General features: G+C 45.9%; 1 protein-coding gene across 1 annotated transcript in view; it reads left to right on the top strand.

Moving 5' to 3' along the window:
- Positions 1 to 17,986, top strand: part of PRP4K (pre-mRNA processing factor kinase PRP4K) — a 153,371-nt gene that overhangs the window by 127,778 nt on the left and 7,607 nt on the right. Inside the window, 3 exon segments of the mRNA XM_075314795.1 lie at positions 878 to 964; positions 1,533 to 3,789; positions 4,299 to 4,858. Coding sequence (XP_075170910.1) covers positions 878 to 964; positions 1,533 to 1,736 — 291 coding nt within the window. The 3' untranslated portion in view covers positions 1,737 to 3,789; positions 4,299 to 4,858.

The raw sequence follows: 17,986 nt of genomic DNA, 5'->3' as shown, positions 1-17,986 counted from the left end.
GGGCCTCTCTGCTTCTAAGCCGACCTTAGCCCGTTGGATCAGGTCCACCATTTCGGAGGCCTATCTGTGTTCTCAGGTGCCTCCTTCGCCGGGGATCAAGGCACACTCGACCAGAGCTGTCGGTGCCTCTTGGGCTTTCAGGCACCAGGCTACGGCTCAGCAAGTCTGTCAGGCTGCCACTTGGACTAGCCTGCATACCTTTTCAAAGCACTACCAAGTGCATGCTCATGCTTCGGCAGATGCGAGCTTGGGCAGACGCATCCTTCAGGCGGCTGTCGCCCACTTGTGAAGTTAGGCTCCGCCTACTTCTCAGTTGTTCTGTTTATTCCCACCCATGGACTGCTTTGAGACGTCCCAATGTCTGGGTCTCCCATAGGAACGATAAAGAAAAAGAGAATTTTGTTTACTTACCGTAAATTCTTTTTCTTATAGTTCCGTATTGGGAGACCCAGCTCCCTTTCTGTTGCCTGTTGGCAGTTTCTTGTTCCGCGTGTTATCATTGGCTGTTGTCGTAGACAGAGACTCCGGTTGTTCCAGTTCTGGCTCTGTTTTTACTTGTGGCTATTCTCCTTCACCTTTTGCACTAAACTGGTTAGATCTGGTTCTCCAGGGGGTGTATAAGGTCAGAGGGAGGAGCTACACTTTTGAGTGTAGTACTTTGTGTGTCCTCCGTAGGCAAAAGCTATACACCCAATGTCTGGGTCTCCCAATACGGAACTATAAGAAAAAGAATTTACGGTAAGTAAACAAAATTCTCTTTTTTGGATGTGGAGAAAACTGTCGTGTGGCCAAGCCCTTAGTGAGTTTATATATTTTTTTTCTAATGATTTTTCTCATTGTGACATATTGTTTATAGTTTGTTTTTTCCCTTCTCCAGATGATTCGGAAAGGCGTTTTTAAGGACCAACACTTTGATTCAAATTTGAACTTTATGTACATTGAAGTCGACAAAGTTACAGAAAGGGTATGTTACTTCTCCTTATCTTTCTCTTCCCTTTTCTTTAAATGAAGAAATTGCTCCCAATATAATGAAAAAATATCAAATTCTGGTTATTTAGCATTTCTGCCTTTGTAATATTTAAAATTGTTTTTGAAAAAGGTGTTAACCAAAAAAAACATATTGGCCCAAAAGGTAGCATGGCCACATCCATGGCACCTTAATTAGAAAGGTGTCGTCATTGCAACCTTGTGTTGGCAAAGGGTATTCTAATCCGGATATACCATACGAGTCTGATAGCTGTGGCTTTCACATTGGAGACTCCCTCCTATTTCGAGAACAGGCCCTGCTGTCTTAGGCCATCGACGCTGTTCCATCACTTTGGAGTGAGACCTTCATCTCTCAGACTTTATAACATGTTCACAGGATAAGTAATAAATGGCCGACATGGGAAACCCTTTTAAAGTCTGTAGTGAATTATCTCCTGCGAAGCAGCTTAAAGTGAAGACATAATTTTACATGGCTACAGTACATCGACCTAAGCTACTAATTTAGTGAATTAGTGGGAATAATTATCCTAATTTATGTCTCACAGGAGAAAGTTACTGTCATGAGCACGATTAACCCAACTAAGGACCTGTTGGCTGATCTGATTGGATGCCAGAGGCTACCTGAAGACCAGCGGAAAAAAGTTCACCAGCTAAAAGACTTGTTGGATCAGATTCTAATGCTGGACCCGGCTAAGCGAATAAGCATCAATCAAGCACTTCAGCATCCTTTCATTCAAGAAAAGATCTAAACGTGGGAGACGGTTTGAATAGTTCACACGGGGACTGAAGACCTTCCACGGCAGCTCATTAATGTATATAAACATATAAATATTTCCCTTGCAAAGTTGAGGAAGCTTGTATTGTTTGAATTAAAACCAAGGGTTTATTTTATTATTTCTTTTCCAATGACCTGTCTGAAAAATTGTGATATCTGTACTTTTTTCACAATAGAAATGCTTGTAAATTGGCAGAACTGTATACTCAGTGCTAATACAGTTTGCATTGAAAATTATGTTTGGCAAAACCAACTTGCATTATAATGTTTGGATGTAATAATTCATTTTTAGCAGTCACGGCTCTTTTTTTTTTTTTCTTTTTTTTTTAAAAATTCTGTTTTGGAAGACCAGCATAAATGCTGTTTATATTCACGTTTTCCTAGGTTGTGTGCGCAGGCCTCAGCAGCATGCCCTTGCTCTAGTCAGTGCCGAAGGGAGGCATATTCCTTCTTGAGCTTTCCTGCAGAGATAAAGCAGGTTGTGTACAGCTTACAGTACACTGAAGGTAAGCCAAACCATCAACATCGCTGGTGTTTTAAGATGTCGTTTATATATATATAGATATATTTGACAAATACACATTTGGTAACAAAGCGTGGCAACATTCTGCTCTTGCATGTTTCACAGTGACTTACTATTTGTTCGTCTGTAATGTTTTAAGTTGGACGATAGTTGTCGTAGCTCAATCCAAATTTTTTCTCTCCATCTGATTTTAGTGGAGCGTGTGCACTTGATGGAAGGGGCTCGCCTTCAGTGTACTGTTTCTTAATTGTTTTCTGTTTTGTATGCATTTTTACCCTATAGTCTATTAGCTTAAATGGAAAACCTACAACATACCTCTACAGTAGTTCCTTTGAAATTTGAAGCATAGTTCTGTATTTTCCATGTCTAAAAAACAGAGCTTTTTTTTTTAAAGAAAAAACAGAAAAAAAACCTCAGACGAATAAAATGTACTTATGTGTTTGTTACCAGCACAAAAGGGGTTTTTCTTATTTTACTAAATCCCCAGTTTTGGGACAAAAGTCTGCAGTGACTTTGTGACTGCTGAAATGTGATAGCATCTGGTGTGCACACTGTCACGATTTCCTGGTGTGAGCGGGCTGTCACATGCCAACTCCAACTAGACTGATTCATCTGGTTTCTCTCAATTTACTTCTCTTGAGTGAAGCTGAACCTGACTAGTCCGCATGTGACCACATATCAAGCTTGTAAATGCCCTCTCACACCTGGAATACTGTCACTATATCCTGGTGTGAGCGGGCTGTCACATGCCAACTACACTGACCCATCAAGTTTCTCTTAATTCTCTTCTATTGAGTGAAGCAGAACCTGACTAGTCCGCATTTGACCACATATCAACTTGTAAACGCCCTTTCACACCTGGAATACTGTCACGATTTCCTGGTGTGAGTGGGCTGTCACATGCCAACTAGACTGACCCATCAAGTTTCTCTCAATTCTCTTCTATTAAGAGAAGCCGAACTGACTAGTCCTCATGTGACTGCAAATATGCAAATCACCCTTGTAACCGCCCTCACACACTTGGAATTCTGTCACGATTTCCTGGTGTGAGTGGGCCCTCACATGCCAACTAGACTGACCCATCAAGTTCTCTCAATTCTCTTCTATTAAGAGAAGCCAAACTGACTAGTCCACATGTGGCTGCAAATATGCAAATCACCCTTGTACCCGCCCTCTCATACCTGGAATTTTGTCACGATTTCCTGGTGTGAGTGGGCCCTCACATGCCAACTAGACTCATCTGGCTTCTCTCATCTCTTCTATTGAGAGAAGCCGACTAGTCCACATGTGCTGCCCCCTCACACCTGGAATACAGGGGAATCTTGACAGCGTGCGATTGTACAGTCACATAGTGCAGAATTTTGCCCCATCCTGGGCAGCCCCTTTAAGCTGTTAGTAGGTTCTAAACAAAATGTTTTTGTTTATTTTGTTGTTCATGATTGTTGTCTTTCAATACAGGAATAAACTCTCCACTCTTGAGCAAAGCAGCTGCTTTTTATAAGCGGTAATTGCTTCTTTACCTTTTTATTTCTTTTGTAAATGAAACTATTTGTTAAAAAAAAAATGTCTACATATGATGTTCCTTTTTGAATAAATTGTTGAGACTCACTTAGTGTCCAGTGACAGATGTTCTCCTGCATGTTCAGTGATCCATGCAGATATCTGTATGTTTCCAGTATGCATCATTAGATAATAAAGTCTTTTGTGAGCAAGGTTATCTGTAGCCATTTCTAAAGAATTTACTTTGGATCATAGCTGATAAATTGGGTAGTACCACTAATAGTTGATCCATTTATTTCAATAGTAGACTGTGGTTTGTTATGTATGCTGTATATGGTGAGAGGTCACCGATGATTAGATTCCCATGGCTCTTGACTTTTACAATACCAAATAAATTTGTAATGCCCATACATATCAGTGTAGTGTGTTTATTTTTCATGGTTGTGATATTGACTAATGTTTGTGCTGTTTTCTCACTTTTCCTCTTGATGGTGCTGAATGGAAAATGGAAAGCAAGACAAGGCCTCCCAACGGCTGGTTTGCTGAGACACCATCTTCATCTTCCTCACAAGGTCATTCTTGACAGCATGTGTAGATAAGCATTTAGCAACAAAAAAAATTTAGTACAAAGCAAATGGTTTAATTCATTTTGACACAAATCTTAAGCACAAATCTCTGGATAAACTCTAAAAAGTGCTAGCATATTGGGTTTGATTACTTCCATCACTTAGCAGCATGCTGCTGAATTATAACAGATCCATTATGACTGCTTTCCACGATAAGTTATACAATAGTAGAGCGATGGGCTATGCCTGGTACATGTTTGGGAAAGCATGTGTTTAATGCTCAGGATTCAGCTGTACTATGCAGAAAAAATGTAATAGTGATGGTTTCAAGAAAGAAAAGGAGCACACATGAGAAGTACATGTAGTACACTAGGAGAAAACAAAAATGCAGCTTCATCTGCATTTTTTTGCCAATTTCTTGTAAAAGGATAAAGTTGCTGGTTAACCTGTCTCTTTTGTTTTAGATGGAGTTTGACAGAAGAAGATGGCAAGAAGACCCGATCCAAGGTGTCTGTTTTCTGAGGGAATTCTAAAGAGACCCACCTTGATATACCCTGTGAAAGTATCTGTATTCTGCATACAAAGCGAAATTTAGTTTGTTCTAAATGTGCCTATTTTATGTAAACGTAGTTATTCATTCAGCATTAAGAAAAACTCGGCAGTTGAATTAGGCTATGTGCACACGTTGCTTTTTTGTATGCAGGTTTTCTGCACATAAAAAAGCATGTTTTGGCAGGAAAAACGCAGCAAAAAAAACCCCACGTTTTTTATTGCATTTGCATGTTTTTTCATATGCATTTTATCATGTATTTTTTTAGTCAAGGAGATTGCGGGGGTTCAGAATGCTGTTTCCCCTGTTATCGCCACCGGGTCTCCGGCTGATGTTCCTACTGGGACACGACTAGTTTCCCGGAGCGGTGCCCGCACCTCTCCCAGTAGTTTAACCCCCTGAACGCTAGGCGATCGCAGCATTCAGGAGGCAGGTAGAGGAATCGCTTACCTCTCCCTGGTGATCTGGTCCCTGTACTGCGATCACAAGGACCTGATCGCTGCCGTGGCAGCCCAGGGTCATCACCATAACAGGCCCCGGATTACTGAGCTATGGAGAGCCCCACAGACAATGCTGTATGCATTGTGTGTGAGGTGAACTGTCAGTGCTACGAGTGCAGCATTGACAGATTATAATCCACTGCAGTGGATTATAGAAATGCAGAAAAAAAAAGCAGAAAGAATTGACATGCTGCTTCTTTTTTCAGCAACAAAATCTGTAAGGAAAAAAGAAGCAGTAAACAGGGATTCTCAAAGATTTTGCTGGGATGCTTTTTTTCCTTCCAGTATTGATTAAAATCTGCAAGGAAAAAAGCAAACGTGTGCACAAAGCCTTAGCCGCCTTATTCCCCATTTTTCAGTGGTCCCTAGAAAGCTAAAATCCTCAATGAGGTTGCTGTAAGGCTATGTCTACACGCTGCATCTTAGTGCATCTAGTGTGCATCTTTTTATCCTGCGGTCACAGAAATGCAGCTTGTGGCTCAAAAAACGCATAGAAGAACACATGCGTTTTTGCCACGTTTATGATAATGCGTTTTTTATGGGGTTTTTTAAAGGAGAAACAAAATATGGTAGGATAGGATAATAGCTAGATTAGATGGAAAAATAGAAAGAATAGATAGAAGGAACATCGAGACAGATAAAACATCTAGAATAGATAGAAATAATGGAATAGCTCGATAGAGCGATAGCTAGCTTGGCCAGGTGTTTTTTTGTTATTTTTTGGTAAAAGAAAATAAATGACATGGGGTCTCCCCATTTTTCCTATCCAGCACAGGAACAGCTGGTGATCCGAAAATAGAGGGGATCCCACGTTTTTTTTTTAATTAGTTGATTTAATTAAAACAAAAAATGACGTCTGGTCCCCACCATATTTCTAAAACCAACCAATGTACAGCAGACAACTGTTGGCTGATATTATTAGGGTGGGAAGGGTCATGGTTATTTGGCCCTTTCCAACGTAACAATAGCAAGCCCGCAGCTGCCCCATAAGTGGCACATCCATTAGATGCGCCAATTCTAGGACTGGACCCGGATCTTCCCGTTGCCCTGGTGTGGTGGCAATCGTGGTAATGAGTTAATGGCTGCCACTAAGCCCTAGATTAGTAATGGGAAGCGTCTAGGAGACTCCACTCATCACAAATCTGTAAGTGAAAGTAAATAAACACAAACACCCAAAAAATCCTTTATTTGAAATAAAAAACAAAAAAACACCCTCTTTCACCCCTTTATTATCTCCAAAAACGCACTTGCATGTTCGACGTAATCCACACGAGGTCCTACGACAATTCAGCTCCGCTACATCAGAAGCTCACAGCGAGCGCCAAAGAACATGACTGCCCGCTATGTGGTTCAGGCAGGGACTGAGTTGCGATCAGCGGTGACATCCCTTAGGTTAACCACAGCTGAAGGTTCGCACAGTCTTCCACCTATCACTGCAAATCATCTGAGTGGCGTCACCGCTGATTGCGCGGCTCACTTCAGCCTGAACCTCACAGCAAGCGGTCCTGTTCTATGGCTGCTCGGTGTGAATTCAGATGTAGCAGTGCTGGAAGTGTTGTGGGACCTTGTGTGGATTATGTCAGACCTGCAGTGATGTTTATTGGGTTAATAAAGTGGTGAAAGAGGGTGCTTTTTTGTCTTTTTTTTTTCTTTTCAAATAAAGGATTTTTTGGGTGTTTGTTTACTTTTCTTACAGATTAGTAATGGGGGTGTCTCATAGACACCTTTCATTACTAATCTAGGGCTTAGTGTCAGCTGTGGTCTGCCATTAACTCCTTATTACCCCGATTGCGACCGTATCAGGGAAATCAGAAAGAGCTGGGTAAAGTGCCAGGACTGTCGCATCTAATGGATGCGGCAATTCTGGCCTGCAGCAGGCTCTTATTTTTAGGCTGAGGGGCGCCCAATAACCATGGGTCTCCCCAGTCTGAGAACCCCAGCCCTCAGCTGTCTGGCTTAATCATGGCTGAGTGTCAAAATTGGGGGGACTGCATGCTGTTTTTAAAAATTATTTAAATAATTAAAAAAAAAAATTGCTGCATGTGGTTCTTTATTTTGATACACAGCCGAGATAAGTAGACAACTGGGGGCTGCAACTTGTCGCAGTGGGCTTTATCTTTGCTGGGTATCATAATGTAGGGGGGCCCGTATGCCAATTTAATTTTTTCATTGTACGATATAGACCCGCCCACTGGCGTCTGTGATTGGAAGCGTCAGACACACAGTCACTAAACATGGGGACGTGTCTGACTGCAACCAATCACAGACGCCGGTGGGCAGGGGAAGCAGTGCATATTCAATGAAGGTAATGTGAGGCCCGGGAAGTGAATGGGCGGAAGCAGTGTGACAGCTGCGCCAGTGAAACGGTAAGAATGAAGCGCTTGCTTCTTCCTCTTTGTGCCGGATTCTGATCCCTATAGACTATATATGGGGACTGACATCTGGCCAGATACCAGGGATCAATCCCTCGCCGACCCCAAGTCAGCGGGGAATTGATCTGCCAGTCCTCCCTTCACTAGTGAGAAACGCAGGAACAAGACGCAAAAAAACTGACATGCTGCATCTTCAATAAAAGATGCCCAGTGTGGACAGCAAAATAGAAATCTCATAGACTTTGCTGGAGGAAGGAAGTGCATGCATATAGGTGCATCTTTGTGACCACAAAATATCACCAAAAGAGCAGTAAAAGATGCAGTGTGCAGTCATAGCCTTACAGTCACCTTACACTCGCTTTGTTAAATCTTCAGTACAGGTAGAATTTAAAACTTCATTGTAAGTGCAGAGAAGCATTACTTTAAAGAAAAATTGTATTTGTGGCATGGAAACCTAGAGACTAGTATCCTGAGATAAAGATTCAATACACACTACATGATGTGTACCTGGTTCCACTAATTGCAGTCTAATTTATAATTCTGATGTCATTAAAGGGGACTTGTCACGTGCTTTAAAAAAAAAACCTATGTTAATAACTGTTAATTATCCCTGAACTGTTGTATTTCTGCCACTCTTTGTTCTGCCAGACCAACTGGGGGATTCTAAAGCTGGTGTCACACACAGCGACAACGACAACGACGTCGCTGCTACGTCACCATTTTCTGTGACGTTGCAGCGACGTCCCGTCGCTGTCGCTGTGTGTGACATCCAGCAACGACCTGGCCCCTGCTGTGAGGTCGCCGGTCGTTGCTGAATGTCCAGCTTCATTTTTTCGTCGTCACTCTCCCGCTGTGACACACACATCGCTGTGTGTGACAGCGAGAGAGCGACGAAATGAAGCGAGCAGGAGCCGGCACTGGCAGCTGCGGTAAGCTGTAACCAGCGTAAACATCGGGTAACCAAGGGAAGACCTTTCCCTGGTTACCCGATATTTACGCTGGTTACCAGCCTCCGCTCTTGCTGCCAGCGCCGGCTCCTGCACTGTGACATGTGGCTGCAGTATGCATCGGGTAATTAACCCGATGTATACTGTAGCAAAGAGAGCAAGGAGCCAGCGCTAAGCAGTGCGCGCGGCTCCCTGCTCTCTGCACTGTGACATGTAGCTGCAGCACACATCGGGTTAATTAACCCGATGTGTACTGTACCTAGGAGAGCAAGGAGCCAGCGCTAAGCGCGGCTCCCTGCTCTCTGAACATGTAACACAGCGACGTTATGATCGCTGCTTCTGCTGTGTTTGACAGCTAAGCAGCGATCATAACAGCGACTTACAAGGTCGCTGTTACGTCACCGAAAATGGTGACGTAACAGCGACGTCGTTGTCGCTGTCGTTTAGTGTGAACCCAGCTTAAAGTCTTCTCTGTGAGCGCATGCCTTCACTCATCCCTCCTAACGCTGCCAATCACAGCTCAGCAGCTGATAATAGTTTAGCCGTCTCAGATTCTGCAGAGCTGTGATTTTTCAGCGTCTTGAGGAGGTAAAAGTGCACTCCCCCAAAGACTGAAGAAACACTCGGTTGGAGTGTAAGGAGAAATCACATACTGCTCTCCAAAAGCAACACGTGAATATCTCTGCAATGAAGCTCATGGATTTTTACAAGGTGTTTTTACTCAATTTTTTTTTGAGCAAGAGACCGTTCCTCTTTAAATTGTGAGGTGATGTTCTGTTGCATCACATTATGGTTTGTTACACTGCTTCAAAGAATACCACAAATAAGTTATTTTTTCATGGCCCTTCGGAAAACCCATTAAGCATTTCTTCAGCGCTCTATTGGGAGACCCAGACGATTGGGGTATAGCTACTGCCCTCCGGAGGCCACACAAAGCACTACACTAAAAAGTGCAAGGCCCCTCCCCTTCTGGCTATACCCCCCCGTGGTGTCACGGGTTCTCCAGTTTTCAAGCTTTGTGCGAAGGAGGTCAGACATCCATGCATAGCTCCACAGATTTTAGTCAGCAGTAGCTGCTGACTATTTCGGATGGAAGAAAAGAGGGCCCATATAGGGCCCCCAGCATGCTCCCTTCTCACCCGTTGATGGTGTTGTAAGGTTGAGGTACCTATTGCTGGTACGGAGGCTGGAGCCCACATGCTGCTTTCCTTCCACATCCCCCTGAGGGGCTCTGAGGAAGTGGGATCCTGCCGGCCTCAAAGCTCTGACGCCGGGCTCCATCCACAGACCCATTTGAACCTGCTGGATACGGAGCTGGAGTACCGTTCAGGGACATGGCCCTGCACCATTACAGGTACTCTGTATCCCCGTACACACAGGCACAGCACACTCCAGACTTGCTGGGTGTGCTAGTGCGCCGGGGACAGTAATGGGTTACAGTCACTGCAGCTTTGCTGAGTGACTTTGTGTTTTGGGAACTACCGCGCCGGACGCTCCGGGAGCGGCGGCGCGGCTGGGACTTGTAGTTCGCCGGGGACTGGGCGCCGACCGCGCTTTTACGGCGGCGGCGCTTATAAATCCAGTCCCCGGCTTCTGTGGCCTAGTGCCGCTTCGTTCCCGCCCCCTCCCTGTCACTCAGGGAAGGGGACAGACGCTGAGCAATCAGCAGCGCCGAGGGCTGGAGCCTTATTTACATGCTCCAGCCCTCTCACTGCACACTGTCGGACGCCGGATTCCCGCTCTGCCTTGGGGGCACGCCCACGGCCCGCCCCTCCTCACACGAGCTGGGGAAGACGCCGGCAGCCATTACTGCAGTCCGAGCTCGGACTTTCGGCACTAAGGCAGGACGGTGGCGATCATACACCCGCTTATAGGCGGGCGGTAAGCGGCACACATAGTGCTGACCACAATATAACTGCAGTGTGTACATGTGTTGTTTTTAACTGCATGGGTCGCTATATGCCCGCTTGGGGAGCGACACATCAGCAGCAGGAAAGCAGGTGTGCTAAGGCACAGGCTTTCTATGCTGCTTGTATTGCACGACTGAGGTGTTCATTTGTGTTTATGCTTATATGCTATACATTGCACTGTACAGTCGCTAGTCTTAGCTATATTCTCCTGGAATGGCTAGACTACAGCAGCAGAAAACCAAGGGTGCTGGGGCACAGGTTTTTTTTCTATGCTGCTTGTATTGCATGGGCTGCAGTGTGCATTTGTACTTGTGCTTGTATGCTATACATTGCACTGTATGGTCACTCTTCTGGGCCATATTCCCCTAGATGACTAGTCTACAGCAGCAGAAGAGCTGGGGTGCCAGGGCACAGGCTTCTATGCTGCTTGTATTGCATGTGCTGCAGTGTTCATTTGTACTTGTGCCTGTATGCTATACATTGCACTGTACGGTCACTCTTCTGGGCTATATTCCCCTAGATGGCTAGTATACAGCAGCAGAAGAGCAGGGGTGCCAGGGCACAGGCTTCTATGCTGCTTGTATTGCTTGTGCTGCAGTGGTCATTTGTACTTTATGCCTGTATGCTATACATTGCACTGTACGGTCACCAATCTTGGCTATATACTTCTAGATAGCTAGTCGGCAGCGGCAAAAAAGCAACACAGATTTTCAGTGCTGTTTTTACTACATGGGATGCTGTTCATGACACCGTCCCATTGTGTGCATGCTCCCCTGTAGCACGTCGTCTGCCGGGGTCTCTAGCACTTCGTCTGCCGGGGGTCTCTACTAGTTGTGGCCAAAGAAACCACCTGTCAACCCTGTCCATGGACAGGGACGGAGTAGTCATAATATAGAGACTTGCAGTCCAGACAGGCCATGGGCAATCTACTTGACCAAAAGGCAGCTCTTCAGGGCTTTGATACTGACATCGCTCTCAATCCGGATACACCGGGTGGTAACGCCATACGGAATGATCCTATACCGTCCATCAATGGAAGGTTGGATCTTTCTCCCTCAGCTCCCCCAGTGGAGATAGGAGACGAACAGGAGAAGTCCCTTTTCAGTATCTCACACAGATATTGAGTATTTTTCTGGCCACGCTGACTTCAGAGAGGCAGTCCAGGAACACCACGCTTACCAGATAAGCGTCTTCTCCAAACGTTTTTAGGATACACGTTATCCCTTTTCCCCTGACGTGGTCAGCGCTGGACCCAGGGTCCAAGGGTGGATTCTCCAATCTCCATGCTTGCATCTAGAGCCATAGTTGCACTGGAGATGGGGCTTCACTTAAAGATGCCATTCACAGACAGATGGACTCTGGTTGAAATCTGTCTAGGAAGCTATCGGCGTGTCGGTTGCTCCGGCATCCACAGCCGTATAGGCAACCTAACTTTTTCAGCTGTTCTTGCGCAGCTGGCCTTGAGCACAGGGACATCTGTACCGCAGAGGCGTCCGTAATCCCGCAATGTCTGCACTGCAACTTACCCTGTTAATACTGTCCTAAAAGTTCAGTCGAGGTTTCGGTCCTTCTCAAGCTCCGGCAGGTCCCAATTGTCCTCGTGCAAAAGGGCTACAAAACCTCAGACGGGCTCAGATTCCGGCCGGGCTCAATCACGCCCAAGAAAGGCAGTCGGAGGAACCGCTACCAAGGCGGTCTCCTCAGGACTCTCAGCTCTCTCTCTCTCTCTCCGCATCCGCGGTTGATGGCAGACTCCCCCGCCTTTGGCGACATTTAGCTGCCACAGGTCACAGACCGGTGGGTGACGGACATTGTGCTCACGTGCACAGGACAGTGTTCTGTTCTCGTCCTCCGACTCCATTCTTCAGAACGGCCCCACCCCCCACCGAGCAGATGCCCTGCTGCAGGCGGTGGACGCTCTAAGAGCAGAAGGAGTGGTGATCCCTGTCCCCCCTCAGGAACGAGGGCGAGGGTTTGTACTCCAATCTCTTTGTGGCTCCAAAAAAGGACGGTTCCTTCCGTCCTGTTCTGGTCCTGAAACTGCTCAACGAGCATGCGAACGCCAGGCGGTTCCGGATGGGATCCCTCCGATCCGTCATTGCCTCAATGTCTCGAGGAGACTTCCTTGCCTCAGCAGACATCAAAGATGCCTATCTCCACGTGCCAATTGCTACGGAGCACCAACGTTTTTTCTACGTTTTGTGATAGGAGACGAATATCTTCAGTTCGTAGCTCTGCCATTCAGTCTGGCGACAGCCCCACGGGTGTTCACCAAGGTCATGGCAGCAGTGGTAGCAGTCTTGCACTCTCAGGGACACCCGGTGATCCCGTACTTGGACGATCTACTCGTCAAAGCACCATCCCTCGAGGCATGCCAACGCAGCCTGAATGTTACGCTGGAGACTCTCCAGACTTTCGGGTGGATCATCAATTTGGCAAGGTCAAATCTGTCTCCGACTCAATCACTAACGTATCTCGGCATGGAGTTTCATACTCTATCAGCAATAGTGAAGCTTCCGGTGAACAAGCAGCGTTCACTGCAGACAGAGGTGCAGTCTCTTCTTCAAGGCCAGTCGCACCCCTTAAGGCGCCTCATGCACTTCCTAAGGAAGATGGTGGCAGCCATCGAGGCAGTTCTCTTTGCGCAGTTTCATCTTCGCCAACGGCAATGGGACATTCTCCGCCAATGGGACGGGCAGTCAACCTCCCTGGACAGGGAAGTCTCCCTTTCCCTGACGGCTGAGGACTCTCTGCAATAGTGGCTTATTCCCACCTCATTGTCATAGCCCCCATCCTGGGCAGTGGTCACGACAGATACGAGTCTGTCAGGGTGGGGAGCAGTTTGTCTCCGCCACATGGCTCAGGGGACGTGGACTCAGCAGGAGTCCACCCTTCAGATCGATGTTCTGGAAATCGGGGCAGGGTATCTTACCCTATTAGCTTTCCAGAAGTGGCTAGAAAGAGAGCAGATCCGAATCCAGTCGGACATCTCCACAGCGGTGGCATACATCAACCACCAAGAAGGGACGCGCAGTCAGCAAGCCTTCCAGGAAGTCCGGCGAATCCTCATGTGGGTGGAGGACACAGCATCCACCATATCCGCAGGTCACATCCCGGGCGTAGAAAACTGGGAAGCAGACTTCCTCAGTCGCCAGGGTATGGACGCGGGGGAATGGTTCCTTCACCCGGACGTGTTTCAGGAAATCTGTGGCCGCTGGGGGGTGCCGGACGTCGACCTAATGGCGTCTCGACACACCAACAAGGTCCCGGCATTTATGGCACGATCGCGCGATCACAGAGCTCTGGCGGCAGACGCCTTAGTGCAAGATTGGTCGCAGTTCCGGCTCACATATGTGTTTCCACCTCTGGCACTCTTGCCCAGAGTACTGCGCAAAAATCAGATCCGATTGCAGCCGCGTCATACTCGTCGCACCAGACTGGCCGAGGAGATCGTGGTACCCGGATCTGTGGCATCTCACGGTCGGCCGACCGTGGTCACTACCAGACCGACCAGACTTACTGTCCCAAGGGCCGTTTTCTCCATCGGAATTCTGCGGCCCTGAACCTGACTGTGTGGCCTTTGTGTCCTGGATCCTAGCGTCTTCAGGATTATCCCAAGGGGTCGTTGCCACCATGAGTCAGGCTAGGAAGCCCACGTCTGCTAAGATCTACCACAGAACGTGGAAGATTTTCTTAATCTGGTGCTCTACTCAGGGAGTGTCTCCCTGGCCATTTGCATTGCCTACTTTTCTTTCCTTCCTACAATAGGAGTTAGAAAAGGGCTTGTCGCTCGACTCCCTCAAAGGGCAAGTCTCAGCACTATCCGTGTTTTTTCAGAAGCGTCTAGCACGTCTTTCTAAGGTGCGCACGTTCCCGCAGGGGGTTTGTCATATCGTACCCCCGTACAAGCGGCCGTTAGATCCATGGGATCTGAACAGGGTTCTAGTTGCTCTCCAGAAGCCGCCTTTCGAGCCTCTGAAGGAAGTTTCCTTTTCTCGCCTGTCACAGAAGGTGGCGTTTCTCGTTGCGATCACATCGCTTCGGCGAGTGTCTGAACTGGCAGCTCTGTCATCCAAGGCTCCCTTCCTGGTGTTTCACCAGGACAAGGTAGTGCTGCGCCCCATTCCGGAGTTTCTCCCTAAGGTCGTATCCTCGTTTCATCTTAATCAGGATATCTCCTTACCGTCCTTTTGCACTCATCCGGTTCACCGGTATGAGAATGATTTACGTTTGCTAGATCTGGTGAGAGCACTCAGAATCTACATTTCCCGCACGGCGCCATACGCCGTTCCGATGCCCTTGTCGCTGGTACGCGCAAGAGGTTGCAGGCTTCTAAAGCCACCCTGGCTCGATGGATCAAAGAACCAATTCTGGAAGCCTACCGTTCTGCATGGCTTCCGGTTCTTTCAGGGCTGAAAGCCCATTCAACCAGAGCCGTGGGTGCGTCCTGGGCACTACGACACCAGGCTTCGGCTCAACAGGTGTGCCAGGCAGCTACCTGGTTGAGTCTGCACACTTTCACCAAACATTCTCAGGTGCATACCTATGCTTCGGCGGATGCCAGCTTAGGTAGAAGAGTCCTGCAGGCGGCAGTGATTTCCCCGTAGGGGAGGGCTGTTTTGCAGCTCTAACATGAGGTATTTATTTACCCACCCAGGGACAGCTTTTGGACGTCCCAATCGTCTGGGTCTCCCAATAGAGCGCTGAAGAAGAAGGGAATTTTGTTACTTACCGTAAATTCCTTTTCTTCTAGCTCTTATTGGGAGACCCAGCACCCGCCCTGTTGTCCTTCGGGATTTTTTTGTTGTTTGCGGGTACACATGTTGTTCATGTTGAACGGTTTTTCAGTTCTCCGATGTTACTCGGAGTTAATTTGTTTAAACCAGTTATTGGCTTTCCTCCTTCTTGCTTTGGCACTAAAACTGGAGAACCCGTGACACCACGGGGGGGTATAGCCAGAAGGGGAGGGGCCTTGCACTTTTTAGTGTAGTGCTTTGTGTGGCCTCCGGAGGGCAGTAGCTATACCCCAATCGTCTGGGTCTCCCAATAAGAGCTAGAAGAAAAGGAATTTACGGTAAGTAACAAAATTCCCTTCTTCTCCAACCTGCAGCCAATTAAGTAATAACTAACAAAATTATTTTTAATTATCATAAGTGGTTTTAGGGATAATTTTATATTGTTTGATGTTGTGATTTCCTAAAAAAATTGTTATATAATCTCAATTTCTGTCTTTGCATGCTCCTTTGCTTTAATTTTTTTTTATTGAAATGGTGTGTATAGGCATACAATATTGATGACCTGTCTTCAATATCAGATCAGTGGGGGTTCAACACACTCATCAATTAGCTACCATTATCTGCTGTGGCAGGCAGATGTAACACCTGAATGCCACAAACCTGTTCAATGTGTACAGGTTTCTGCCAAGGGCTGCAGATCAGCTCCTATATACAAAATAGAAGCTGATCGGTAGTTCTCAGAAGTGGCCATTTATACAAGGATGTTCAATGGGTTATGTATCCCAGCATGTTCTGTCAGTGTTACAGAGCTGAGCTTTTATGTGCACATTGAGACATTTAGCTACATAAGATCTATTAACATAATTTACCAAACAAATGGGCTATTCAGTGTAGCCATATGCTCAAGTTGCCAAAAGCAACTCCAAGGAATATAGAATAAATGGACAACATAAGGAGTTAAATGCTTATAAATCGTTTCATTAATATATTACAAAAAGACACAGTGATGTATTAAAACAATTCGTTAGAAAGGAAAATGGCAGTACAAAAAGTGGACCTCATAAATTAACACATCAGAAAAGATGACAAAATTAGCACATATGCACTCAGTGACTGTCTCATTTGAAACAGTGGTCAAATATAGTCAGTGGTGATACTGCAATGCACTAAAAATGCACCCCAGCATGTTAACATATAATAGAGAGTTCAGTCCAGTTGAAGAAACATCCACAGTAGCAGGCATGCATATTAAGTATAATGGACCTTATAGTCCAGAGTGTCATGGCTGCCTTAAAGGGAATTGCTAACACACATAATAGAAGTTCATACCCTTGGAAAAGGTAACAAGTAATTCCCTCAGCTGTCTGCTTTACCTTGGCTGGTTCTCAAAAATTGCAGGGATCCCCAATTATTTTTATTATTTATTTAATTTTAAAAAATGGCGTGGGGTCCCCCTATTTTTGATAACCATACAAGATAAAGCTGGGAGCTGGTATTATCAGACTGGGAAGGCCCATGGTTACTTGTCCCTTTCCAGCCTAAAAATAGCAGCCCGCAGCCACTCCAGAAGTGGCGCATCCATTAAATGTGTCAATTCTGGCACTTTGCCTTGCTCTTCCTGATTTGCCCTGTTGTGGTTGCAATCCGGGTAATACTTTTGGGGTTGAGGTCAGTTGGGAATTGACAGCTAGCATCGAGTCCAGGGGTTAGTAACGGGTAGGCATCTATCAAACACCTCCAATACTAACTTGGCAAGTGTAGAGTTAAAACACACACACAAACGGGAAAAAATAGTATATTTGAGTGAAGAGTCCCCCACACTCCCTTGTTCACTAATTTATTAGCCCCCAGCTGCCTGCATTACCTTGACTAGCAATCAAAAATAGGGTGGACCCCACACCATTTTTTAAATTATTTTTATAAACAATTTAAAAAAACTGCATGGGGTCCCCTTTATTTTTGATCACTAGCCAAGATAAAGCAGAAATTTGAGGGCTGCAGCTCCCAGTTGTCTGCTTTACATGTGCTAGTTATCAAAAATAGATGGGACCCCACGTCATAATTGTTCACAGCAACGTACAGGCATCTTCCCTATACAGTAAGCTTGTTGATTGGCTGCAGCCTTTCAGTAAACTTTATTAATATACGAACAGCACCCGAACTCTGACAGACTTTTTTTTAAAGAGTTCGAGGGCTGGACATCTGGTATCCGATACGAACCCCAAACTTTAGAAACAAAGGGTGATTATTAATGGAAGATACTCAGACTGGGTAACAGTTAACAGTGGGGTACAGGGGACAGTATTGGGCCCTTTTCTTTTTAACATCTTTAATTATTGACCTTGTAGGGGGGCATACAGAGTAGAATTTCAGTATTTGAAGATACTAAACTCTGTAGAGGAAAATAATTTTAATATTTCAGAAGGATTTTATAATCTGTAGGCTTGTGCTGAGAAATTGCAATTGAAGTTTAATGTAAATAAATGTAAGTTTATGCACTTTGGCAGCGGAAATAAAAGGTATAACTATGTACTAAATTGTAAAACACTAGGTAAAACTGTCACTGAAAAAGGCTTGGGTGGATGGGTGGATGAGAAACTCAACTTTAGTGGCCAGTGTC

Source organism: Anomaloglossus baeobatrachus, chromosome 6, assembly GCF_048569485.1.
Source record: "Anomaloglossus baeobatrachus isolate aAnoBae1 chromosome 6, aAnoBae1.hap1, whole genome shotgun sequence".
Classification (NCBI taxonomy): domain Eukaryota; kingdom Metazoa; phylum Chordata; class Amphibia; order Anura; family Aromobatidae; genus Anomaloglossus; species Anomaloglossus baeobatrachus.
This window is presented reverse-complemented; position numbering and strand designations above follow the sequence as displayed.